The 14,271-nt window shown below is 35.7% G+C and overlaps 1 protein-coding gene across 2 annotated transcripts in view; it reads right to left on the bottom strand.

The window, feature by feature from the left end:
- The window catches only part of LOC109848101 (alpha-mannosidase I MNS5), a 45,193-nt gene that overhangs the window by 3,165 nt on the left and 27,757 nt on the right, over positions 1-14,271 (bottom strand). For both annotated transcript variants that reach the window (XM_020417421.1, XM_020417422.1), the window contains 3 exons: positions 3,085-3,185; positions 2,205-2,346; positions 1,945-2,095 (listed from right to left, as the gene is read on the bottom strand). In XM_020417421.1, coding sequence (XP_020273010.1) covers positions 1,945-2,095; positions 2,205-2,346; positions 3,085-3,185 — 394 coding nt within the window. The remainder of the gene's footprint in view (positions 1-1,944; positions 2,096-2,204; positions 2,347-3,084; positions 3,186-14,271) is intronic.

The raw sequence follows: 14,271 nt of genomic DNA, 5'->3' as shown, positions 1-14,271 counted from the left end.
TAACTTAATCTGTGGCAACAGTTAGCAGAAGCCTCATCAGTGGTTCTTTTGTTAAAAAACATTCTCTTCTTAAAAAACATGTTATAAGATGATATGAAAAAATATAGTTATGATTGCTAGACACAGTGCAGTTACTAGAAAAGATCTTGGGCATGATGAATTGGCAGAATATAATCCTAAACTATATTAATAAAAATTCTTCTCTTGTTGTTAAGAATATTACCTTCAAATGTTGACATACTAGGCTTGGACATGGTAATCCTGGATCAATCAAAAATATTCGTAACCACTAACGACACTAGAGAGCGTTAAACTACCTGTGCAGGATGGCAGGAAGGAATTTTCAAATTTTTTAACCAGAACTTCTCACATACAAGCTTAAAACAGTTCAGGTAGTTTAATTAGCGGTTACATTGGTCATATTCTATTCCAACGCTATTATGATCACAAGACCTAGTTGTTGTTAGTCAATAACAGAGCAGTTCAGTTGCCTTGCAAGAATAATCTTGACAGTCCAGAAGTAGACTACAGGTGAAAAGCACGGAAGAATCTCTCTTTAGCTCCTAAAAAACAAAAATCTCTTTTTCAAAAAAATCCTCTGTCTAAACAAAACATGCATCACTTCCATTTGGGCAACTCCTTCACTATTCATTATCTGTTGCGACTCATGATCAGACTCGTGGAAGCATACTGACATAGCAGGGGAATAATTCTGCTAAAGCGACTCTCACCTTAGAAGCTGTGTGAAGCTGGCGAATCTTGTTCTAAAACCTTCTCTTTTTTATTTTCTATAGTAGTTTTGTATATCTAAGCAAATTACTACACCAATAAAATAAATTTCCTCGTATGGAAGCATAGTTAATTTACACCTCAATCCTAAAGAGGAGGCCTCTAGGTTGTTGATGTAGACTAATTGGCTAAATCAGCTACGTGTTATGTCTACTATCTGCCACTCTCTCAACTCTCATTCTCTTAATCTCTCTCTTGATTAGATAATCATTTTATGTCGCTTTAGTTTTCTCAATCTTACTGTGACTGTGCCTAGCATAGTTATCTCTTTGCAGAAGAAACCCCGTAGCATCTAAGATAGTATTTGAAATTAGAGCCTTATCCCCCTAGGATTTTAGTTTCTAAGGCATAATTTTTCCGGTGGTTGACACTACCTCTCCATCACTGGTCTTAGCTGCACACACAGTTGTAGCTAACTCCACAGTCAGAAATTCTTTTTCGGTCACATTTACTTGCTGAAGTTAGAGATTTCTTAGGGCTTGTGACTGGCATTTTACAGCACAACTTGTTGAGTTTGAGGCTTTTCACATTATACATATCTCACGATGATCCCACAAGGCACTTTATCTACAGAAACATATTCTAAGAGTCTAAACCTGCTCTGTAAGTTCTTACCCTCGAATGAGTATGTTTCAGGGCATTGGGATTATGAAAAACTTTCCTCAGCTTCAGAATGATTAACAATTTTTTCCTTCATTCTCTGAGAAAGGAATGTGACAATATCTCCTTGATCATCTCAAGAAACCCTTCCCCAAATCATTTCTTCTTCGACAATGATGAATCAAAACAACTACATAAAAAGACACCCTAAGCTTCCACCCAAATTAGAAATGCTTCATACTTTGTGATCCTCTCCAAATGCAACCAAAATTCAATCCCGTCACGAGAAACATCCATGAAAGAATTAAAAAAGCTTCAGCCATTAGACAAATTCATCTACAAGATTGGTCAGAAAATTTGTAAACTTATAAAACCACCTGCTGACCTTTACTCATCAAGGACATGAACACATAAATTTTATCAGACAAGATGAGCTGCTATTAGAAAACTTTAAGAGAAATTTATAAATAAATATGTATAATTTAGTAGTAACTGCTACAGAAAAAGCAACATGTAAAGCAATTCAAAGGGTACAAATTAAGCGAAAGATGACACCTTCACTGATGTCCAATTGCTTGGGATATACGTATTAGGAAGTTTCTCATGCCACGCACTTCTTATGGGAAATGGATGGCCCTCAGTAGTAAATATATAACTCTGCTCAGCCAGGAAGGTATCATCAAAAAGAAGATAAAGATATTTGCACCTAACAGAGACGAGAAAGGTGAACTTATTACGTCAATGACATTACCACAACAAAAGAAAAAAAGAAAAAGAGTAGTCATCTAAATAACACTAGATATAGAATAACTCACATCTCGGAAAGAAAGAAACTATGCTGGTGATCTTCTAATTGCATTGTTGTCACATCCCTGATGCTAGCAAAACCACCATCAACTTTGGTGTAATAATTAAGAGAGTTCACAATAGTTTCACCTACTTCCATGTACCATGGATCTGCACGACAGGAAAAAAAACTTGAAGCAAAAGATATGGACTCAACATGATATTGTACAATAATTATTAATCTTTAAAGTGCATTCTTAGTGTAATACACTTTCCAACTATAGCAATAATATTGAGCTTTATCATCGCATAATTTCTCCCCAGAGGTTCAACGAACCTGATAGCAAACACTAAAATCGAAATTCCTAAATGTGATAACAACCCGCGTAACTAAAGGGTCATCCACATTTTTGCTGTTTAATCAGCTACAGAGCAAGACTCAAAGAAAAGTTTTAATGGGATTAAGCTTTTCTTAGCTTCTACCACTAACAGTTACCAACATAAAGTGAAACCTCATGTTGGTATAGCTTCTCCTAGCCTAGGCAAGTGTAAACAAGACGGCACATTGCCGTATAACTCTTAATAGTCAGCTGGGGCTAAAAACCTATGTTTCTAGTTTTGAAATTTAAGCTGATAATAAAGAGAAGTAAATGACATAGAAAACCTTCTGTATTCAGGAAAAACCAGCTTCATCTCAAGATATTACTCTTAAATTATGGAGCGCATAAATAGAATGCAGCACTCTTGCTAATTATAGTTAAAAATTTCACATTTCTCACGAAGCATAGCATTTTGGACAGACTTCAGAAGTTCCGGTGACAGAAAATGACACACACTTTCATCAGCTTGTAATAAACTTTTCTGCTAATGCATAATTAAAGTCAAAAGTTCTTGAAAGTTTCTGAGAACCTTTGGTTGCTTGGTAAAGGTAAAATGTTGATTCTGCCAGTTCAGGGCGCAAAGGATAATATTTTTCAGTGGGATGCAACACGCCTCGGTCCAGAAGATACCTGTAGGAATAAAGTATGTATCACTTGAAGTTGAAGCAAAAATTAATATAATGAAGGGTATTGAAACATGCAATATGAAAGAAAAGGCAGACAGTAAAAAAAGGAACATTAAATTCCAATGTCATGGACTATAAAAAGTGACACTAAAGAAAAATTATCTACTTTCAAATTAAAAAGTTGGGTTAATCACGGATAGACCACCTGTGTCATCGCCAAATTGTGGATAGACTCCCTATACTTCTACTGTTGCCGATAGACCACCTAGATTCTCAACTCCATTAATCTTCCCATTTATATTAGTTTATATTTAGTGACAATTATGCAAGTTTATAAAAAGTAAATCAGTTCAAAATGCTCATATGTTTCAGTTTATGAAATATAGTTGCTTATGTAGAATGCAGTTAGTTGTGAGTCATGGGATGGGAAAGGAAGCATGGTACACCACTCTTTGGAATAAGGGACGAGGGTGTAGGCTTTAAGTTCTGAATTTAAATATAGGAAGCTTAGGTTCTGAAATATTGCAGAACCTACAACAACAAAAATATCTTAAAGAACTAAAGGTCGACCTAAAAGAACTTGGTTGGAATCAATTAAGAAGGATATGATTAGGCATGTCCATTCGTGCTTGGCCCTGGCACTCCGGGTCCGAGTTCGGGTCCAGACCAGGCACTGGGCGGGCCCGGATTTTTTTTCTTGGTAAAAAATTGCTAAAAAATTAGATTAATCTTATTATATTTATATATGTATTAGTATATACTTACATTATGCTTATTTAAGTACAGTTATACACTTTACTTATATGATATACTTTTATATACACTAGATGCAACATAGTTATATATAATTTATAGACATTACTTATATGATATACTTTTAAATATACTAGATGCAATATAATTATATATAATTATACTTATGTACTTATTTATACTTATATAATTGTACTTCTATAATATACACATAAGTATACTTATAAGTTATAACTACATTATACATTATATATATATTTATATAGTTACAAGTATATATATATAGTTGTATATACAGATATATATGGTGAAAGTGTGTATAAGGTGCCACCTTATACACACTCTAAGATAGCGCCTACATGGAGAAATCTTCACCCCCCATTCAAATCAATTGATCAAAAATAAAAAATAATTCTATATGTGATGGGCCCCACACCCACTTACACCCTCACCGCCACGTCTACGCCCGCGAGCCCAGCGTCGCCGCCTTGACGATCTCCTACGACGAGTTATCTAAATAACTAACTTTAAAATTAAGAAAAAATTAAGAGGAGTTCATGAGTATTTTGATTATTTGTTAACATTAGTGATGTTATTGCCTCTGTTGAACTTGAAAAAAAAATTTAGAATATTGTTAACATATACGTATTTTGATTATTTGTTTGCTACAATGTTACATTAAACGTTGGGCGCTCCTAGACGCCGAACTTGGCGCCCAGCGCTTAGACGCCTAGGCGGACGCCTAAGCGGTTTCTGGGCGGTTTTTTTCTTTATTTCTTTTTTTTAACTGTGATACCTGAAGATAAATATATATACCCTCAATCAACAATGCATAAATACAAAAATACCAACACATATGCTATCCAAACTATAATAGTTATTGCTGCAACTAATTATTGTTCTATTTTGTAGGTCAAAAACTACAACTTCATTCGTTATTGCTGCAAATCTAAATGTAGGGAGTGTGAATATTATAGTTTCAGCACTCAACTCAATACAGATACAGTGATACACAATTATTGCATGTACAGTTGTAAGTTTTGAACAAATGCAGAGAATGAACATGACAAAGACAAATGTAGGGAGCATAAGTCTGTTGTGGACTGTGGTGATGCATATTCTGTTGTACACTCGGATACTTTTTCATTTGAAATAAGAAAATTAAACTTAAACAATTAAACTAATAAACTTACAGTCTTAAACAATTAAACTAAATATGATATAAATATATTAAGTTAACATAAGGCTAGGAGCAGTTAATTTCCTTGAGCTTGAGATAATAAGTTAACATATACATAGCATTGTCTGCAGAAGAAAGAACAGCAGCGAACTTTAATATAAGATTTGACATATACATAGCAATAGCATCGTTGACAATTTACCCAGAACATATAAACGACATAAACCTCCTTCAAAAACCTCATTTCATTAGTAATAGAAGAGAAACAAATAAATAGTAGATGAAAAAAAAATCCAGATAAATCAGTAAGCTCCAAAAACTGATTTTTATAATAGTAATGGATATCCGAACCCAAATAATGAATATAATCCAAGAAAAAAAGAGTTAAAAATCAAGGAAAATAAGTTGGAGGGTTTTGAAAGCTTAAGAGCATACCCGAACACAAAAAACAAGTTGAAAACGTCGCTGCTGTTCTTCCTTCTGCGGAGATGAGAACGACGAACTCGAAGTAGAGGACGAGCTCGAAGATGAGAACGACGACCTCGGAGATGAGCTCGGAAGACGTCGGAGATGAGAACGACGAGCTCGGAAGACGTCGGAGATGAGAACAACGAGTTCGGTCGTTGAAGACGAGCTCGAAGACGATCTCCCAGCACCAGGTAGTTGAAGACGAGCTCGAAGACGATCTCCCAGGACGAGATCGAAGATGTTTTTTGAGCTGGCGGCGTCAGGTGAAACAGATTTAGGGTTTTGGGTTTGGGTTTTGGGTTTGGACTTTGGGTTTTGGGTTTGGACTTTGGGTTTTGGGTTTTGGGGATTGCGTTTTTTTTTTTTGGTTTGGGTTTTTGGGAGCGCCCAGGCTGTGGTTTTGGGGCTTGNNNAAATGTGGGGCGGGCCGCTAAAGCGACCCGCTTAGCCCTGGGCGGCCGCCTAGGCGCTCCCAGCGCCCAAAGGTGGCCGCCCAAGGCTAAACTGCACGGTGGGGGCACCGCCTCCGCCTAGGCGGCCGCCTAGGTGGCCGCCCAGGGCGTTTTTTACAACACTGGTTTGCTAGTAGTATTGTGTTTTTGTGAGTTTGTGCTAATTTGGGGATTGGTTTCACTTTTTGCAAGGCAATTCGGGTCTTTTCTTCACCAATTTGGATAGAGAAGAAGTTTAGAGGTAACTTATAACTTGCTTGCTATTAATTATTATTATTTTTAGGTGTTAATAACAGCTTTTGCCTCTAATTTGTAAATTAATAATTCCACCATGAATGTTTTTAAGGAAGAGAAAGATGAAGATGTATACTTAATCTCATGATTTGAACCTTGTTATATAACGTTATATAAAGTCATGTGATGTTTTCTTGAACCTTGTTATAAGTAATATATTGATAGTTTAGATGGACTCTTCACCACTTCCCTCACATGATGTAATAATGGACTCTCCAATAGTTTAGATGGACGCACTTCAAGTTGAAGCATATGAAATATCTTCCATGAATATTGTGATACACTGTTTTAAAAAACCTCCGCTTAGGCGTTCGCCTAGGCTTAGGCGATACTTAGACCGCCTAACTAGCGTCTAGCGCCTAGGCGGGATTTAGGCTGCCCCCCAGGCGATACTTAGACCGCCTAACTAGCGTCTAGCGCCTAGGCGGTATTTAGGCTGCCCACCTAGATTTTACGAGCATTTAGGGAAGTATTGTCTGCTTCCGTGCATTACACCCTGTAGGCATTGGTTATGATTTTATGTATTGTAACCTACACGTCCTCCAAACTTCATTAACCTCCAAATATGAATACCTCCACTACCTCCTCCGACCTTCAACAAAACCTCATCGACCACCACTTAAATGAAGAAAGAAATCTGTCTAGACATCAGTCCGACATCTAAGCTTTCTGTAACATTGACATTCACTATCAATTATTGTAATTAAAAATAAAAAAAGAAAATATCTTAAGCTCTAGCCTTGTTAATTATTATTTTGGCTATTTAGTATCTAAGTATGCATGATTTATTTTGGAACTAAAATTGCTATCTTTTTTTGAAAATTTATATGAATTTAATACATATTGTAATTTGAGTTGAGATGAACTTATAATTTGAGTTGAGAAGTATAAACATACAAAGAGCTATTGTAATTGGTAAACCAAACAGTTTAGTTAATAGTATTGGTATTTTAGTATTTATGCATCTTTGAATGAGTATATATATATTTATTTTCAAGTATCACAATTAAAAAAATAAAAATAAAAATAAAAAAACGCCCCCTAGACGACTAAGCGTTGGGCGTTAAGTTCGACGTCTAGAAGCGCCTAACGTTTAATGTAACATTGTTGGGATATAACAGAATACCTCCACGATAAATTTTCCATCTTAGGTAATGATATTTATTTTTTAAAATGCATTATTATATTGGAAGATATATGTTTTTTAGAATATATTGTGCTTTGCTCATCATGTTTTTATTTCTCCATTTTTATAAGAATTGGATCATGCGAAGAATGTTAATGATCTTGATGGCCATGTAACTGAAGAACGCAATTATGTTGTTGATCCCTATGTTGGAATGGTGTTCTCTACTCATGAAGAAGCTTACGAATTCTACAACTCATACGCTAAACGTAAGGGGTTTGGTATTCGAAAAGGTAAAACATCTTGGTCAAGAAACAAAGATGAAATCATTTCTTGGATCTTTGTTTGTGACAAAGAAGGCTTCAAATATTTGAAAGATAAAAGAGATGATAGCATAAATGTGGTTCGCAAGGCCGATACAAGATATGAATGCACCGCAAAAATGGTCATAGGACTTATTAGAAGCACGGAGAAATGAGAGGTACGAAAATTTCATAGTGGTCATCTTTTAACTACTCTGAATCGAGTGCGAGAGCACCGTTCACACAGGCTAATTCGGCAAGCTCCTTCAACAAGAAAATTGATTGATACTCTCGATGGCAGAGGGTTATGACCTTCTACTATTTGTAAAGTTGTAGATGCTACTAATGGAAATGAAGGAAACTCTCTCACTCAACAAGAATGCCAAGCTCATCTTAGAAAAGGACGAAAAAATAATATTGGCCAAGAGTGTGTTTCCATAATTCAACATTTTCAAGAGAAAAAACTCTCCGATCCATAATTTTACTTTGCATTGGATCTAGAAAATAATGGAACAATGAGAAGTATTTTTGGGTGGATGGTAAAGCGAGGACTTCTTATTTGCAACTTTGAGATGTGGTTTTACTTTGGTGTTACTTATAGAACAAACAATTTGAAGTTACCATTTGTACCATTTACGGGCGTTAATCATAATCGGCAATCTATTCTCTTTGGGTGTGCACTACTAGCCGATGAAACGGATGAGACCTTTATTTGGGTATTTAGCCAATGGCTATAGTGTATGTCGAGTATAGCCCACTTGACTATCATCACCGATCAAAACAAAGCTATGTGTGGTGCAATTCATAATTTCCCTCAAATCTGTCGTCGCTTTTGTTCATGGCATATTAGGTGTTCCTTACAACATCTTCAATCATTGCAACATATTCATGGTGATGAAGTTTCTACAAGGAACAAAAAGTGGTATTGGAGTAGCACGAAAGAAAAGTTTGAAAAGCGTTGGGAAGAAATGCGAGATAAATATGATTTAGATAAAATAAGTTGGTTAGTAAATTTGTTTAATCACCGAGATCATTAGGCTCCTGTGTATCTCAAAGATACTTTTACCGCGGTTATGATATCTACTCAACAGAATGAGGGAATTAATGCCTATTTTGATAATTATATGAGTGCACAAACCGAATCGCATGATTTTGTTAAGCAATACGATTTAGCCATAAGAAATCGACGAGTCGCTGAACTTGAGCAAGATTTCAAGACTACAAATTCAATTCCTATGTTGACCACAAAACATCTTATTGAAAAGCTTGCTAGAGGATATTATACATGGAATGTGTTTCGTATTTTTCAACGAGAATTTGAGGATAGTTACTCTATGCTTCATGAGAAGTTGTCAAAAAATGATGCATGTAGCACATATACCGTTTGGATGATGGATAGAGTGGATGAAAGTGAAAAAGTAATAAAGCATATTATTGTCTTTAATGCATCCGAAGAAAATTCAGTAACTTGTACTTGTTGTAAATTTGAGATGGAGGGTATTTTCTACAAACATAGCTTGCACATTTTGGTGAAGAAGCAAGTAATAAAGATCCATCAAAATATATTATGAGAAGATGGACAATTGAGGCTAGACATATTGATCGTGGAGTTGTTAGAAGTATCAATACAAATAATGAAGATCAACTCTCTATCATCAATCATTGGGCACATAGGGCAAGATGTGATAGAGCACTAGAAAATACATTAATTTCAAGTGCATTTTATGATATGTTCAATGATTTCTTGGACTCATTTTCAAAATATGTTGAAAATTATAATTACCCAGATAACCAAAAATGAGATGTCCTCTAGCACCAATCAAAGGAGCTATTTGATTGAATAAGAAATGGAGATTCAAACTGACTGCAATAACCGCTGAGCTATTTGCGACAAAAAAGCTGTTGCTACCCAACTAAACTACATTATGTCACTTTTATAACAAAAAATGCTATGTTATGTATGCATGATTACTATATTTCCTACTTGATAAAGTAATTCAACTTATTGTTCCCTGAACTAAACTAAACAAAGGATCTGATGCTTATTTTTTCCAAGCTACAACATTTATTAGATGTGGCATTTGTTTAATTCCTATTTGCTACATGTAAAATTTCTCCGTTTCCATCGTCAGAAACTAGCAGGCCCCACATATAACAAAAATACAATTTTATTGAACGTATTATACAACATTAAAAAGCTTAAGAAGAAAAGAGAAGGTATAGAAGAAGAGTTCATGTTTGCCCTCGTACCTCACTGTCATCAATACCATCCATTTTCATTGTGATGCTACAGATGCCTCCGCCTTCATTGCAGCTACAACGAGAAAGAACAGGGAAGAATGAATTAGGAAAGAGACCTAACTCGTCTAAGAGATACTAGTTTGGTTTGATGTCCTGCCTCTTCATAAAAATCTCAACCTAAGCTCATCCTTCTCCTTTTTTTTTCAAACACAAAGGTAGACATTATGGTTGTAAAAACTGCTAAGTGGATCTAGGTAGTGGATCTACCACCTAGCAGACAGCATGCTTGGAACCAATGTTGAAAATAGCGATAACGCATAGCGTAACGCTTACCTCCGGTTAAGTTACAATAGCGATAACGCATAGCGTAACGTAAGTTAAATAATTTATTATTATTTAAATAATTTATAAATATATAACATTCAAAATAAAAAAATATAAATAATCATCATAATTTTTAATTTCACAAATCAATATATCATCACAATTTATTATTATTTAAATGAATGCCCAATGAATGATCATGAAGATCAGCCTGGTTCATAGTTTTTTCAACAGAATCAATCCTTATAGTTACACACATCCAGTTTGGAGCATCCAACACATGTGACCAGAGAATTCCCCCTGTCCTTCAAACCGGATGTGCTTCAAATCCACTCTCTCGTTCTCTCACTCCTCCACTCCACTCCAAAGAAAAAGATTCCCCCTGTCCCCCACATTCATTTCCCCCTCACGTGACCCCACGTGCACTCCAATCACCTTGCTCCCCATCACATCCATCCCACTGCAGCCCCTCACAAATCACAATCACCTCTCTCCTTTCGTTCTCTCTCTCTCTCCCTCTCTCTCCATCAGCTCACCCCCCAACAAATAACCCATCCCCTTCTTCGTTCTCCCCTCACAATTCTCAAAAGCAAAACAGTGAAGAAAAACAACGGAGAAAAACAGTTCACCTTGCGACGACGACGAAGGCACCAGCTTCGACGGGAGACGACGACGATGGCAAACAATCAGGCGGGAGACGACGACGACGAGCCCTAGCTTCGGCGGGGGACGAGGACGTGAAGACGAGGACGAAGTGGTTAGAAACATAAAGTCTAGGTTTTGTTGAGTTTGAGTCAATCACCGCCATTGAGATGTTTTAAAATAAATCCCAACCATTTAATCAAATAACGCAAGTTAACCAACGCCACAACTAAACGCCACATAACTTACGCTATGCTCACAATAGCGTACGTTATTTTGTGTTTACGCTATTTTAAAACGCTACGTCGCGTTGTGCCGCCGCTAGGTTACGTTTAACGCTATTTTACGTTATAAAACGCGTTTTTTTCAACATTGATATATATATATATATATACATACATACATACATACACATACATACATACATACATGTATGGATGTATGTATGTATGTATCTGTATGTATGTATGTGTATGTATGTATGTATATGTATATGTATGTATGTATGTGTATGTAGGTATGTATATGTATGTATATGTACATATGTATATGTATGTATGTATATCTATGTATATATATATGTGTGTGTATATATATATATTGGATATACGTATTGAGAATGCAATGGGAATCCTCAAATAGAACATGAGTAGATGTTTAAGAATGTATCTTACAAAACAATGATTGAAATTATGTGAAACCTTTGTTTGATCACCTTGTGATTTTCAATAGAACCGACTGTACATGAAGATGACTTTCTGGTATGAGATTTTCCTTCAACAATTATTATTATTATAGCATCGACTAGACGATACACCCATTTTGATTAGACATGTTCTGGACCATAGTTATTTTTCATAGATTTACAAAAATCATTCCACGACAATCTCGTGAATAGTGCATAACATTTCATATACAGTCACAGCAATGAACTGAGAAACACTGGGTTTAAAAAAGGGGAATTGGATGAGAAACATAAAGTGCATATAGGTGGTTTATGTGCATACTTGATATCCTGAGTTATATTTATAAGGACAGAGGGCCAATATTTAACTTGAAGTCATGTTCCCGAGACATTTTATGGGAAAACTGACTTATATATACATGTGTTAGATTTAGTAGTATTTAGCTATTAGATTAGTGGGTATGAACCCGCTTTGAGTTACTACCCGGTTGTATCTCTATATATTATGAAATACAACTTAATCTCAACCCCCCATCTCTAAAACCAAATAATCTCCACTCTTCTTTCAAAAAAACCTAACCCTTTTAAAAAAGGAAAAAACTACCGACTTCTAGTGGTCCTCAAGCCGTCGCCGCCTGTGGGCCCTCCTGCTGCCATCGCTGTAAAATCCCGTAAATTTAAATATATTATGATAAACAATAATAAATAAGTTATATGGTGGTAAATAACATTTATTAATATTTTAGTATGTTAGAAATTGATTTGAAATCAACTCAATGTATATATGTGAATATATAAGTGAAATCATACATTATATACACAAGCCTAAAATCTAGAAAAACGACCAGTTAAGAGTATATATGTTTTACACACCTATGCAATTCGAATCTGAAAAAACTCAAAAAACAAAAGTTGTAGGTCTCTTCAACAGTTTTCCAACAAATCTTAAATCACCTCATTCCGAGATCGGATAAGAAAGTTACAGCTAAAATACCGAAAGTGATTTTCCCAGTCAGACTAGGTTTCCTGGTTCTGGTCAAACGAGTTTGTTTCGGGTTTGCCTCGATAAATACCTGTGTTTTTTAGGAAAATTCTTCTCTTTTATCATATCTCTAAACCCTAGCAACCACACTCTCCCCTCAAAAACCCTAAATCAATTTCTTGTAAGTTTTGTGAGCTTTGTGAAGCAAAATACCGACACAAGGGCGAAATCATCGACATGTGACAAGGGAGAACGGGTTGTTTGTACTTGTGGATTGCTTGTTGTTTGTTTCAGAGGCTTGCACACGAGATTAAGGCAAGATCATCTTTATCCAAACATGCACTATTAGTTAATAAATTATTTAATATATTTAAATCAATGTTTTACATGTTTTGGCTTAAACCGATGTGAAAAAGATGAGATTTTTTATGATTAATCTTAAACCAATGTTAGATCTATATGGTTTTCTCGCTATTTATATTAGTAACATGATGATCATGATCATTAGGGTTGCTTTTAATTTTGTTTTTAAGTTGTTAATCATGCTTAAACCATGCTTAAACCCTAATTTAGCAATGAATTGAGTTATCATGTTAATTAATCATGCTTAAACCCTAGGTTTGTGATACCTAGAGATATGAACGAATTTAAATCAAATTATATCTGTTCTTTGAGTTTTGCAAGCATGCTTATATTAATCATGTTAAGAGATCATGTTTTAATCGAGGAATTTGGCTAATTAGGTTGTTAAACCCTAATTTGATTAACCCAAGAGTGTGAAATATGTTGAAAATAATTTCTGTAAAGCAATTAACAATGTTTAAGTGTTGTTAGATACTTCATGATAAGAAAGTATCATGTTTGAACAAGTTACATATCTCAAATCGACAAAACACGAAAAACCTAAGGAGACAGATTCCTCTCTGGCCGGTCGACCGACGCCCTAGGGGTGGTCGACCGGTGAAGGCTTGTTTGTGCACGTTGTAGTGTTGTACACACCTGCAGTGCTATCGACCGGAGCCCTAGGGGCGATCAACTGGTTTGTTTTCTTTTTGTTTCCTGGATGTTTTAGCATCTTTTATTTGTGTTCGCGGGTTCGATCCACACTATGCTGCACGTACAGTCATGAGTACACACGTACAATATCGTAGTACACACGGATATCCTGAATATGATTAGTACGGATATAGTGGCGATTACACTTCAGATACGAGTCTTACGTTTGTACCCCGAGACACGTGCACGAATGCTTGAATACATGTTTCTAAATTGAGTTGACATGCATAGTTGAGGTGCATAACACATGTTTGAGTCGATAGTTGTTGGCATAATACATGATAATGCATAACCTTTCTGTTGGGGAAGTTCAGTGTGGACGTTTATCCCGTAATGAGACCTCGGTTGTACCACACTAGGAGGTATTTGGACATTTTCCCGTAATGAGACCTCGACGGTACCAATACTCGAAGATGATCGAGGTGTTTCCGGATTAGGCTGATACGCCTACATTCCGCTGTACGATCATCTGAATGCATCATCCGGAATAGGGAAGATAAAACTTATTGTCGCAGAACGATTGAATAACAACGTTGAATCTACATTATATTGTGAGAACCTTACAAGAGTATATTAGTTGATAAA

The sequence above is a fragment of the Asparagus officinalis genome, chromosome 7 (assembly GCF_001876935.1).
Source record: "Asparagus officinalis chromosome 7, Aspof.V1, whole genome shotgun sequence".
Lineage (NCBI taxonomy): Eukaryota > Viridiplantae > Streptophyta > Magnoliopsida > Asparagales > Asparagaceae > Asparagus > Asparagus officinalis.
This window is presented reverse-complemented; position numbering and strand designations above follow the sequence as displayed.